At 35.1% G+C, this 14,015-nt stretch overlaps 1 protein-coding gene across 1 annotated transcript; it reads left to right on the forward strand.

The window, feature by feature from the left end:
* The first annotated feature begins 4,843 nt into the window (after positions 1-4,843).
* LOC136228635 (CASP-like protein 5C3) lies at positions 4,844-13,869 on the forward strand. The gene is made up of 2 exons (XM_066017084.1): positions 4,844-5,203; positions 13,401-13,869. The coding sequence occupies exons 1-2, from the start codon at positions 5,073-5,075 to the stop codon at positions 13,726-13,728; spliced, it is 459 nt and encodes a 152-aa protein (XP_065873156.1). The 5' UTR covers positions 4,844-5,072; the 3' UTR covers positions 13,729-13,869.
* The last annotated feature ends 146 nt before the right edge of the window (positions 13,870-14,015 follow it).

The raw sequence follows: 14,015 nt of genomic DNA on the forward strand, positions 1-14,015 counted from the left end.
TCATCAAATTGACTCATGTTTCAACTCATACACAAATTGCAGACATTTTTACTAAAACTCTCAATCATTCCCAAATACTTGTAGCCTTACCTAATATGAATCCCCATGTTCTGTCAATTGCTTCTTCTTAAGGAGGTGATGCTGGAATATATACAACACATTTACATTTCATTTCATCAGAATTTCAGTTAGTTTCACTTATTTCATTTAATTTCATATTGCTTCTAGAAGCTGCCAGCTCAGCCATTCTCACATGTTTTTGTTAGTTAGTTTGTAACAAAATTGATGTCTTTCTTTTATAATTGTTTTGGTGATTTCATGTTGCTTGTAGTTTGTAAATAGGTGAAAAAATCTTCCTTACTCATTAAGAGAAATCAATATCATTGTTGAATTGTTTTTCTCCGTAAATTTCATATTACTTAAAAATTAAGATTAATGTAACAATAAAAAATTATGATTAATGTACTTTTTGTATTAAGTATATTAATGTTTTATAGATTATATTTATCTAATTGTATTATACGTTAAAATTTTAAAATTCTCTAGAGAAAACGATATTTAGAATTTGAAAAATGAGGAGTAAAATCCCCATAGGAATCCTAATCATCACGAGGATGAGAATGTGCATTATATTTTTCCCATTTTATTAATGAGGATGAGGATTCTCCATCTAAACTGTGACGAAGGAAGGAAGTAGTTCTCATCTCCACCATGTCTAATTTGCAGCTATACTCGTTTACTCCTTATTTGGAAGTAATTATTCTCGAGAAAAAAAATTGAGTTTTATCAATAAAATTGTATTCAATTCAATTCACAGTTCATGTCCTTTATTTGAAATAAATGATTGATGAAAAAGATTCAAATTAGGAATTGATAAATTCATTTGATTGATTTCATTTTTTTTTTTTATAGTAATACTAATATTTCATTAAATCATAACATTGGAAGTACATAAGAGACCAGTAAGGAATAAAACCTTACATACATATAGGCTAAGCCTAATACAAAGCCCACGTGGGCAAGAAAATGACTATTAAAAGCAAGAAAATGACTATTAAAAGCAAAAGAAGTCATTAAATGTACATTAAAAACAACCAACATTTGAACCATACATAGATCGTAACTCCAAATTCTCCGCAAAGCAACTGTAGTCCAATCTCCAGTCTTTGAACCATTCTGAAACTTCGGATCTAAGTCATTTCTTTTGCAACCACGTAGATCCAGTGATCTACGGATAAAATCTACCGTTTCTGTCCTTGCTAAAACAGAAAAGGTTACAAAAACAAAGAGATTAGCCAAAAGACGCAGTTCAAACGGATTCAGATCTACGATAAACTATATAAGATCCAACTAAACAAACTGACACAAACAAAAGAAAAAAACAACGAGAACAGAAAGTAAAAAACGGTGGGAGGAGGAAGAAGGAAGACCTCCTCAACGAGACAGCAGCGGAGAGGAAGGCAGACGAGGTGACGGCGGTTTAAGAAGGGTGGGGGAGAAGAAGAAACAGAAAGTGGAGGAGGAGGGAGGCGAGATCTGGAAAAGAGAAAGGAAAGGTGCCTGTGAGAGAGAGAGAGGTAAGGACTTAAAATTGAGTATAATGAACTTTTGTTTGGGAATTTTTTTTTTTTTAAAATCTTCATTTGATTGATTTCATTAGCACTATTATTACATGGAAGAAATGGAAGAAATAAAGAGAGGAAAAAGAAGGCTAAAAGTCGTTTAGCAATTATATCTAAAATGAACTAATCTTGTACATAACCGTACCAATTTTAGAGTAATTTGCAATTATCACAATTTAACTTCATTTTTTTTTTGTGAACACAATATAACTTTATTTATAATGTAAGAGAAAATTCAACTCTTGTTAACTTTTTTTTTTTTCATATATGAGAATTAGAAAAAAAAATCAATTGAATTGATTTTTTTTTTTTTTTTAGAGTTTGAATTGAATTCTTTTAAAATTGGATTTTTCTCTCTTTAATATCTAAGGATTAAAGTCAAAATTTCTTTTTATATATTTAGAAATGGAATTGGAAAACATTTTACATCCTAGTCCTGCTCGTGCGTTGACATAAAGACCATTTTAGTTTTTTATTGCTAAGATTTACGGGTTAAATGCATCATTGGTCACTGAATTTAAATGGTTATTTTAAAATGGTCACTCAACTTCAATTTATCTTAATAAAATTACTCAATTTTGAGTTTTATCTCAATTAAGTCACTATAACGATTTTAATGATTAAAAATCATCGGAATGATGACATAAGTGATACGTCAATATGAGACAACTCATATTTCTAACCGAAATAACACATGACATCCATATATGCGTCACATGGCTATCATGTGTCGATTATTTTTATAGAAAAAAAAACTAAAATTTACTTTTTTTCATAAAAATACCCGACATGCGGCTGTCACATTTCGTTCCGGTTAGAGATTTGAGTTAACTCATGTTGACATGTCATCCATGTCATTATTTCGATGCGTTTTAACCACTAAAATCGACGGAGTGACCTAATTGAGACAAAACTCAAAATTGGGTGATTTTATTGAGACAAATTGAAGTTGAGTGACTATTTTGAAACAGCCATGTAAGTTCAGTGACCAATAATTATAATGTTGAAAGTATTTAATAATTCCCATACTGCTTTACTATAATATTATATTATACATTTTTAGGTACCATTTTACCAATATAATAATGCATGATTACAAAAAAGCTTTCTTCACAGAATTAACATATGTATAATTGTTATTTTTGTTAGTTAAAATATATATTTTAAATTCTTTATACAATAAATAAATTGATCTCAACGAAATTCATTCCCAATTTGCAATTCTTTTATGGATTCTATTGGAAATATTTATATAGTATTATAAAGACTAAAATTAAAAAGGAAGGGGGTTGTGAATTTGGTCAACGAAAATTATTCTCAACTAATTTATTATGAAATGCAATTTTAAATATATACTTTAAGCCTTTTTTTATTAATAATTATTGGAATAAAGTTTAAATTTACTTTTTTCTTTAAAAAAAAGTTTAAATTTACTATTTCTTATATGGCTTTAAGAAATTGTAATGGTGTCAATTTAACCCCAACTTTAAATTTTGTGCCAGAAAAAATAGAAATTTCCTTCCAATAAAAACCAGAATCCATTTAATTTAACGTTTATGAAATGGTGTCAATTTTATGAAATAATATCAATTAGACAAACATTATGTTTGTTTCTTCTCCAAGGTAATTAGACAATGTTATAATTATACTATTTCATAAATATTGAGGTTAAATATGTGTTATTTGTACGCGGTGACCAAATTGATACTTCTCTAAAATAATTTTGAGACTATTTTGTTACTTTATCCTAAAAAAATTATTCTTAAAGCTTCTAACATATAACAAGTTTGGGTCACAGTAGCGGAATCAGTCTTAAACCGCTTGGAGTGGAAAAAGAAAAATAAATTCAATTGGATGTTTTTTTCGGTAGAACTAAAAAAAATGCGCAATCCTTTGCGTTGAAGGTGCAATCAACATCTTGTAAATAAAAATATTGGACATGGTAGAACCACTCCTATAAAGGTTGGTTCTTGACGGTGAAGATGTTCCGATCAGTGATGGATTCATAATTCGTTTTTATATGATCAATATAGCTCAAGCCTCCCTAATGGCCTGAATCGGTCTTTGGACCCGTTTGGTAAAGAGTTTTCAGGTTTGAGTCATTTTAGAGGTTTTAACTAGTCAAACCTCTAATAGTGGTGTTTGGAGAATAGAAGTTTGAAATAGCTTATTGGATCCAAAAAAAAAAACTTATTTTGAAAAGGCTTATTTTATAAGTTTTTTCAATTAGCTTATTGTTCAATCTCATTTGCATGATATTTTTACCTCTAATTACTACCATTTAACTCCAAATAAATGATTTATCATGTCTTTATTTGTCATTTACCTAAACAGCTATTAGCAATTAGCTAGGTTTTACCAAACAAATTTACACAATTAACTAGTCAAATCAGCTAACCAAAACAGTAATAGGCCCTGTTTGGGAATTAGCTGTTAGCTGATTACATTAGTTGTTAGCTGTTCGCTGATTACACAATTAACTAGTCAAATCAGCTAACCAAAACGGTAATAGGCCATGTTTGGGAATTAGTTGTTAGCTGATTATATTAGTTGTTAGCTGTTAACTGATTACATTAGCTGATTTGACTAGCTGATTTGATTAGTTGTTTGTGTAGACCTGTTTGGTAAAAATTAGCTGATTTATAATAACGGTTTGTGCAAAAAGACGAATAAAGGTATTTCTTTTTTTAATTTTAGGACCTGCAAACTAAAAGTAGGGTTAAAGAAGTCCATTAATTTTAATATTGCAAAAAGCTAATTGAAAAAGCTCCTAAAATGAGCTTTTTCTAAATTAGCGTTTTCATTTCAAAACTCTCTTACAAACCTCTCCTCACCAAACACTCAACGGTTTCAGTGGTCAAACCGCTAAAGTTGGTCAAAAACGCTCTTTTTATCCCAAACCGCTAACAGCTAATATGGTATAAGCTAACAGCTATTTGCCAAACAGTTTTTTAGCCTTCATCTCCAACATTTTTTTTTTTTTTGGCTTCCACCTTAAAGAGGTAAAATTCCATCTATAATCAGTCCTAAAATTGTTTGTTGTACAATTACCTAAATCTAAACTTACTCTAATTTGGAATTATTAAAAACAAACTTTTACCATATTAGGAGCATTGATTTGTAAAATGAAATTATAAATTAGTGTATAATTAATAATTTTGTATTTTGCCAACTAAAAAAAAGAATAGAATAGTATATTAGTATGTCCACTTGGGTTAAAAAGGAGCCCACTGAGTAATCTTACGTATCCATTTCTTCCACCTCCAATTTTATCTCCCATGGAAGAATACGTTCTGTTTGGTTTCTTTCAATTTCCTTCCCCAAAATCGGATTGCTAACCTGTCTTTAACAAACAGTACTTAATCCCCCCCCAGAAAAAAAGGGTTAATTTGAATTTTGATCAAAAAAGTTGCAGAGAAAATGAAGAATCGGAAATGAAAGAGGAAGAAGATGGAAAGAGTGCCGGGTGCAGTTGGAACAAGCGCGAGTTTGGCGCTGAGAATGGGACAGACTATATTTTCGACAGCTTCTCTTCTATTCATGTGTTTGGGGATTGATTTCTACAGTTATACTTCTTTTTGGTAATCTTTCTTTCTTTTGGTTGCTGCAATTGGAAGCCATGCCTGTTTTCTTTTTTCTTTCTTGCTTTCTACCAATTCAATTGATGATGATTGCTATAGTAAACTTCATTTTTTCTTAGAGAGATGAGCTGCTGTCTGCCGACACCATTTATTATGCTCAATTTCACTTATGCTCCTTCTATTTTGTCCTAATTTTTATTATGGTCCCACAACTTCAAAAAACAGACATTATGGTCCCTAAATTTTACAGTTTATTAACATAATGGCCCTGAACTTTGCATATTACCAATTACTCATTTTATCATTGATCATCACTCCAATGAAATGATATGATTGTCTAAATTATTAAATTTAGCTAGCCATATCAGACACTACAAAAAAATAGCAGTATATTTTTTAAAATATTTAGTTAGCCAATTTTTTTTAGTTAAATTTAGCTTGTTCATTTGCATAACTATTTATATTTCATTCATTTATTTTTTTATTTTTTTCTATTTACACTTAATAATTAATAATCAAATAAAGAATTAAAAAGTTAGCATAGTTGGATATTTGTTATTATTTTAGAGAATATAATTTTTTTTAGTATTGGAGAGAATTAAACAGAGGATCAAGATTGCATGGTTTGATTTTCGTTGCAAATATTAAAATTTAGAGCAGGGCAGGACATTAGTCTGTTTCGACAAACATATCTTAGCTGTTAATTAATTACATTAACTGTTAATTGATTATCTTTTTTGTTAGCTAATTTAACAAATTAATTGTGTAAATTTATTTGATAAAATTTAGCTGATTGTTACTAGCTATTTGCGTAAAATGACAAATACAAACATTATAAAGCTTTTATTTGAGGTGGTAGGGAGTATTAATTAGGGGTAAAAATACTATTAAAAAAAGAAGCAAAAAGCTAATCGAACATACTCTTAAAACCAGCTTTTTTAAAATTAGTTTTTTAATTATTAAATATTTAACTAGTTAAAATCTCTAATGGCTCAAACCACTCATTTTATCCCAGAAAAGTTTTTTACTAACAAATAGGCCATTATTATCTAATTTCAATTTAGTTGGTGTTAATTAAATTCTGTTGGAATTCTGGATGTTGGTATTTGTAATTTGTACGGCTTTTTAAAATATATTATGCTTCTTTGTCTCTATATATACTTGTCGAGAACTTATAAACTTTTGTGGCTCATCCACCATCCATTTGGCATTTTCACGGTTTACTCCAAACATTATATATAAGAGTGTTTTTTTTTTCTTTTTTAAGGCTATATATATAAGAGTATTTAATTAGATTGGGTCAAGATTAGCCATTTCCCACGGTAGAAAAGTAGGGTAGGAATAAAATTGAGGGGTAAAGAAATATATGATAGAAGAGAAATAAAAAGAATTAGAAAAAAAGAAAATTTAGGAAGAAGATAGAAATTTATTATGACCTTTTAAAGAAAGAGAAGACCATAAACAGTTAATATGATGTAGATTGAAATCGACTGAAGGTTTTAATCGTAGATTGTAAACTTCTCAAACTTAACTTGAAGGTTGAATAAACTCAAAAGGAATGAATCTTTGCTCCAATGGAGGCTTCAAAATATAATATTCATCAAAAGTTACCAACATTACAAAATAAGGAGGATATATACTCCTCCCAAATAACAAAGAAAGACTAAAAGGCCCCCCTAGGGTTTCCAACAACTAAGGAACCATAGGGGTAAGGTAGACATTACCTAAGGATGGATAATAGGGTAAATAAGGTAAATGGCAAAGTGGTAATTAGTTGAGTGGCAAAACAGTAAATAGAAAGGTGGCAGATAATGTTCCTAACAAGAAGAACTTGGGGAGGAAGTATCCTCCAGCGCGGGTACGCCCCGCGCCAACCTCAGTACGCCCCGCGTGGTTGTGTTACTGGTCATGGTGGTTCCTGCTGAGTATCCTCACGCGTGGCGCTCCCCCAAGTACGCTCCGCGTGCTGGCCCTCCTGGACAGGATCCTCTTCAAGAGCTCGCTCCACGCCCCGCGCCTCGCCAGACACGCCCCACATGTATGACCTCTTGGGTTGTTTCCCCGATTTCGAACCCTTCGCGCCCCACGCCCCACTGGATACGCTCCGCGTGCTCTGTTGTTCGCCCTTTCCTTCATCTCCCTCGGCTAGCTTTCTACGGGTCCCATCCTTCAGCTCCGGGTCCACCTTTAGGGATCGGATTCCCTCATCATACTCTCCTTCTTTAAAAGAGTTGGACCCCAACTCAATGATAGCACAAAGATGACTCACCCCCAAGGTTGATGTTCCGCTCACCCCACTAGCAATACTCTTCTCTTGGTTCGGCTTACCCGCTACTAACAATCCGACGGGCTGCTCGACGCGGGTATCTTCTAGCGGCGTTGGTTCCCGGCTAGGGCACACAATCAATGCGGCTTTCTTTTCTCCTTTAGTAGGACCCGTCAACGGTGTGAGAATATACTTGGCTCCTTCTTTGAAGATGGTGTATGTGTTGTCCCTTCCCGCATGTGAGGCGTCACGGTCGAATTGCCAAGGTCTCCCAAGAAGCAAGTGATACACATCCATATCAACCACATCACACATAATCTCATTGTGGTAGGCTCCAATAGAGATAGGAACCTTGCACCGGTGAGTGACATTAAGCTTCTCCCCTTTTTTTATCCATCCCACTCGATACGGATTCGGATGCGGCTCGGGCACTAAGCCGAACTTGCTCAAAACGGCTTTGCTAAGGATGTTCTCTTGACTTCCCCCATCTACAATCAACTCACATTTCAATCCATGGATTAGGCCTCTAGTCCTAAACAATTGGTGTCTCGGGTCATGCTCTTGTTCAACCGACATTAGTACCCTCTTCACTACATGGACTCTCCGCTCATCCCCAGATGACCCACTATCAACGGGCTCACAATACACCCCGTCATGTCCCCCATAATCATCGTCATCGTACCGTTCAACCACGTAAGCACCCCTCCTCTTTGGGCATTCATTTGATCGGTGGCCCGGTTCATTGCATCGAAAACACTTAAACGGGGCCGGTTTGGTGTACGGGTTGTTGTTCTTAGGAGGGGCAGCCGTCCTAAAGGGTCGCACATCTCCGCTAGGTGATTTTCCCCCACTCAAGACTTTAGTGCCACTTGAACTAGTGCCCCCTTTTTCCTTGTCCTCCACTTTGGACTCTTCTCCCTCCTCACATACTTCCTCAATTCTCGGCCTCCGGTATCCGTCACGTGCCCTAACATTCAATTGAGACTCGGCCTTCAAAGCTAGGTTCCTTGCGTCTTGAATCCGGATTACCATTTGTGTCCCAATTCTGTCTTGAATGTTATACCGTAGCCCCTCTAGATACCTTGAGGTCTTTTGGCTCTCGGTCTCCGACAAGTTGGCCCTTGCCGAAAGCCTCAAGAACTCCGAAGTATACTCGTGCACGCTCCTCGGCCCTTGTGAGCAATTCCGGTAGGAGCTATAGATATACTGCTCATAGTCGGGTGGCAAAAACCGTTCTCTCATCATCGATTTCATCCTCCTCCAAGACCTAATCGGTTCTCTTCCTCCTCTTCTCCTTTCTTCCTTCACATTATCCCACCATATCGAGGCTCCCACTTTCAATCTATAGGCAACTAACCGAACTCTCCTATCTTCCGGTATACCCGCATAGTCGAAGAACCTCTCCACCTCAAGTAACCAATCAAGGAACCCCTCAATGTCAAGTTCCCCTCCAAATGAAGGTAGGTCAACCTTCAGCTTGAAAGCATCATCCCTATCATAGTGTCCTCCATACCCCATTCTCCCATTCATTCCGTCTCTATATCCGCCCCTATCAATAGCATGACCCCCATACGGATCATTCATCCCATAATTTCCCCTTCCGTGACCACCTACATCATCATCATTCAAAATATCCAAATTCCCGGCACGCACATGCACGGGACCAACCACATCATGCATATTCATATCATTCACATGCCTAACATTCCAATACCGACATCATGCTTAATACCCATGTTTCTAGCAATCCTATTCAAGTCGAAATCATCAAATAGGTCGTCGTCACTATCACTATCGGCGTTTCTAATGACAACAGTGTTAGGATGCCTTACCTCATGAACCCGAGGGTCCACTCGTTGTGGTGCTTGGTTTCTCAAAGGAGGTGGCGTTGGGTGTCTATCCGGTGGAGGCCGGATTGTATCTTCATTTTTCCGGTGAGGGTCTCCGGTCAAGAGAGCTTGAGTGTTGCGGGTTGTTATAGTGAGTTCTTCAAGGATGAGACGAAGATCTCGGGTACTTACGTCGTGCTTCTCATCTATCGCTCTTAGAGACTCCGTGATATGCTTCACGTTGCCTTCTAGTGCCTCAATCCGTTGCTCCATGGATCCGGTGGCTTCGGTGGTGATACGTGGTTGAACCATTTTCGAGAAGAAGTCTCCGGTCAAGGAAAACGACTCGGCTCTGATACCAATGTAGATTGAAATCGACTGAAGGTTTTAATCGTAAACCAACAAAGATTACAAACTTCTCAAGCTTAACTTGAAGGTTGAATAAACCCAAAAGGAATGAATCCTTGCTCCAATGGAGGCTTCAAAATATAATATTCATCAAAAGTTACCAGCATTACAAAATAAGGAGGATATATACTCCTCCCAAATAACAAAGAAAGACTAAAAGGCCCCCCTAGGGTTTCCAACAACTAAGGAACCATAGGGGTAAGGTAGACATTACCTAAGGATAGATAATAGGGTAAATAAGGTAAATGGCAAAGTGGTAATTAGTTGAGTGGCAAAACAGTAAATAGAAAGGTGGCAGATAATGTTCCTAACAAGAAGAACTGGGGGAGGAAGTATCCTCCAGCGCGCGCACGCCCCACGCCAACCTCAGTACGCCCCGCGTGGTTGTGTTACTGGTCATGGTGGTTCCTACTGAGTATCCTCACGCGTGGCGCTCCCCCAAGTATGCTCCGCGTGCTGGCCCTCCTGGACAGGATCCTCTTCAAGAGCTCGCTCCACGCCCCGCGCCTCGCCAGACACGCCCCGTGTGTATGACCTCTTGGGTTGTTTCCCCGATTTCGAACCCTTCGTGCCCCGCGTCCCACTAGATAAGCTCTGCGTGCTCTATTGTTCGCCCTTTCCTTCATCTCCCTCGGCTAGCTTTCTACGGGTCCCATCCTTCAGCTCCGGGTCCACCTTTAGGGATCGGATGCGCTCATCATAATATCTACAATATTATACATGACACTATAGTCTAAAACTCTAACAAGTCTATAACAATTACCTACTCTAGCTCACATGAGCATTTAGAAAAATAACTGAAACAACTAGAAAGGAAGACAAACATAATATAAGGAATAACAGAAATTAATCAGCAAAAGATATTAAATATCACATTTGGTCCCTTAAGTCTTAACCCTTCATGCATACGTGATAATACCCCATCCTTTACTGCATTCTTGTCCCCAAGAATGGGAAGAAGGCTAGAATTAAGGGATGCCTTTGGTATATCACGAGGGAATTCACTAGAAGAATTTGCTTCTTTAATAGCCATTACAAAAAAGCCTTGAAGGTACTCATTTTTATCCCTTTTGTCATCAAGTGGTTGATAAACTTAACTGTCATGGCTCTTAAATTAACTTCTTCAGTCATGCCTTTAAGCTCTATCAGCTTATTGTCTTTGTGGATAAGCAGTCTATTTTGATCAAAATCAAATGTGACTGGAGAGTGCTTCTTCATCCAACTCACCCCCAAGATTAAGTCATATTCTCCAAGATCTAAGGCCCTTACAAAGAAATTAAATTTAGTATTGTGCATTGACCACTTGCAGTTATTGCATTTGGCTGTGACAGTTAATTTCTTTCCATCTGCCATTGAAACTATTGCATGTTTAACTTGGAGTAACTTAGCCTCCTTAGCGAGCTTCAAGTCCATAAAGTTATGGGTACTTCTAGTGTGGATTAAAATTATAATCGCCTTTTTATTCATTATACCTTTCAGCTGGAGGGTGTAATCAGTAACCCTTACAGGGATATTTTTTCGAGCTGCCTTTTATTTTTCTCTTGTGGTAACATGGCTTCTTCTTCCACAATAGCCATCTTTGTTCCTTCCTTAATCTCCATGCTAATGGCATTCAATTTCAGGGTTATACATTAATGCCCTCGGAAATATTTTTCCCCACATTTCCAGCAAGGTCAACGGTTTCTTTTAGGCATGGTAAATGATGGTGGTGCTGTAGGGTCAGCTGGGACATTACTTCAACAACATCAAAGATTTACGTCTCCTATAACCTTTTTCCTATTTCCTCCACACAAAATTCCCAATTAACTACAACTTTGCTTTTGATCCACTTTTCGAACCATTTCTCAGCTTCCCTTGCAAATACAGATCCACAAGATCCAACTTCCTCTCTTCAGCAACTTCAAACAACTAAAACTACTTCTCACACTTATTCGGCCAAGAATCCACATCAGTACCTTCAAAAAATAAGGAAGATCATATTTTGGTAGTATCTTACTAAAATAAGGGTTTGGGTTGGAGATTTCAGTGTTGTTTTGGTGGTCATAATTGCCTATGATGCCTTTACCAAAATTAATCATAACAAATGATGAACTACCATTATTCTTGTGAGATTGAGATTTAGGTTGGGGTGATTTAGGAGGTTGAGAATTGCTTTGGCTAGTTTGAATCATTAAGGCGAGAGAGGTTGGAGATTTGACTACCTATTCAATAGAAGATTGGGCTCTGTTATGATAGCTAATAAATGCCAGTGGCAGTGAACTCCTCTTACTCCTTCAACTTGGCATTCAGTGCCTAAATCTATCGTTCTATAGCATCCATGGCTTGTGTATATGCTCATGTTGCTGCTCTAGATCATTGATCGTTATAGACCATACAAATTTGATCGACTCTGATACCAATGTCAGGATTAAGAATTCTGACAGTAGAAGATTAGGGTAGGAATAGAATTAATAGGTAAATAAGAATTAGAAAAATAAGAGAAGAAGATAGAAATGATTTCATTAATTCATTAGATATTTTTCCAAATAGAGTGTGTGACCTCTTATAGAAAGAGAAGGTAAAAAAAACAGTTAGTACAACTGTGATATCATAGAAAATTTTAGAGAAATAACCAAAACAACTAGAAAGGAAGGCTAATAGAAAATAAGGAATAGGAGAAATTAATGAGCAAAAGATATCAAATATCACATTTGGTTCATTGAGTCTTAACCCTTCACATATACGTGATAGATTGATAAAACAATTCTAACAAAACTCAACTACCATTTATTAGCTATTAGTAACTATACAGCGGCACATTGTATTGATGATTGCATGCATGTTTTAAAATATTCAACTTCATTTTCTTTTAACAAAATTATTGAACTTTTTTTTTTATTTCAATAAAGTTATTCTGGTCAATTAAGATATAAAAAAATCACCAAAATAATGATGTGGCAACCACATTAAAAATAAATTATTTTTATATTGATGTGACAATAAAAAATAAAATTTATATTTTTTATTTACTTAATTCAACAACTTAAATTGTTATGTGATAACCAAAAATGTAAATTGTTTATTTATTTTTCACACGACTCCATTAGTATAAATGTTTCTATTTATATTGATCGGAATGATTTTATTGAAATAAAAAAAAAATCAATAACTTAACTATCTTTGTGGATATACTCCAAAATTCAATTATCTCCATGGATATACTCCTAAATTCAATTATCATGATGTAAATAAGCAATAAACAATTGATAATCAACTGAATCAAATAGGTTCAGCTTAATACACCAGGAGCTCTCTCAATTATGCTAAAATATTGATTAGTCCTCTGAATTTACATAGTGTGCTGTTAGCCACTGAATTTGACCCAAAAAACAGATTGACACGTGAATTTACAAAGTGTTTTATTAGTCCTCTAAACTTGTTTAAATGGCATTATTAATTCTCGAAGTCCCCATGTCAAAATATGATTGAATTTGAATAATTTAAAATGTATATCACTTATATTTAAACAAATTAACAAGGCAAATGGATCATTTTAAACAAATTTAAACAGATAGGTCACTTTAAGCAAATTAAAATGATTAATAGATCAATTTAAGCAAGTTGAGAGCTAACCAGAAAAATTATGTATAAAGAAACACTTGTTAATGAGATTATGATTTCATCCAATCTAACAATTTGATGATTTCAATGGCAGCTACTTGGTGACAGTGATGGGATTAGTAATACCATGGAGTATGACACTGGTAGTAGTAGATGTATATTGTGTGTTTGTAAAGTGTTTACCTCAGCAACCAAGAATACTTTCTGCCATTATAATTGGAGATTGGGTTCTCTCTTTTCTATCATTAGCAGCAGCTACTTCAACAGCAAGTGTAACTGATGTTCTTATGGATGTTGGGAACTCATATTGTCCTGCTAAATTGTGCAGAAGGTATCAGATTTCTGCAGCTATGGCTTTCTTGTCTTGGTTCCTCTCTTTTGCTTCTTCTCTCTTCAATCTTTGGCTTCTACCTTATTTGTAAATTTTGTTCTTCTCTTCTCTTGTAACTTAATCAAATTAGTTTAATTAGACTGAAAAGTAAATCAACTTTTTAATTTACACAAGGATGGATGTATGGATATTATTGTGTTCAAAAAATTGATAGTCCTGTGAATTTATAGAATGTGTTGTTAGCCTTCTGGCATGCCATAATTATATGATTAAATTCACATGGCGGAACAACGGAAAATATGGACAAATTAATATCATTTTAAATAATAGATTATTACAAGCAAGTTTAGGAATTTAAAATAAATTCAGGTGACTAAT

The sequence above is a fragment of the Euphorbia lathyris genome, chromosome 5, assembly GCF_963576675.1.
Source record: "Euphorbia lathyris chromosome 5, ddEupLath1.1, whole genome shotgun sequence".
Classification (NCBI taxonomy): domain Eukaryota; kingdom Viridiplantae; phylum Streptophyta; class Magnoliopsida; order Malpighiales; family Euphorbiaceae; genus Euphorbia; species Euphorbia lathyris.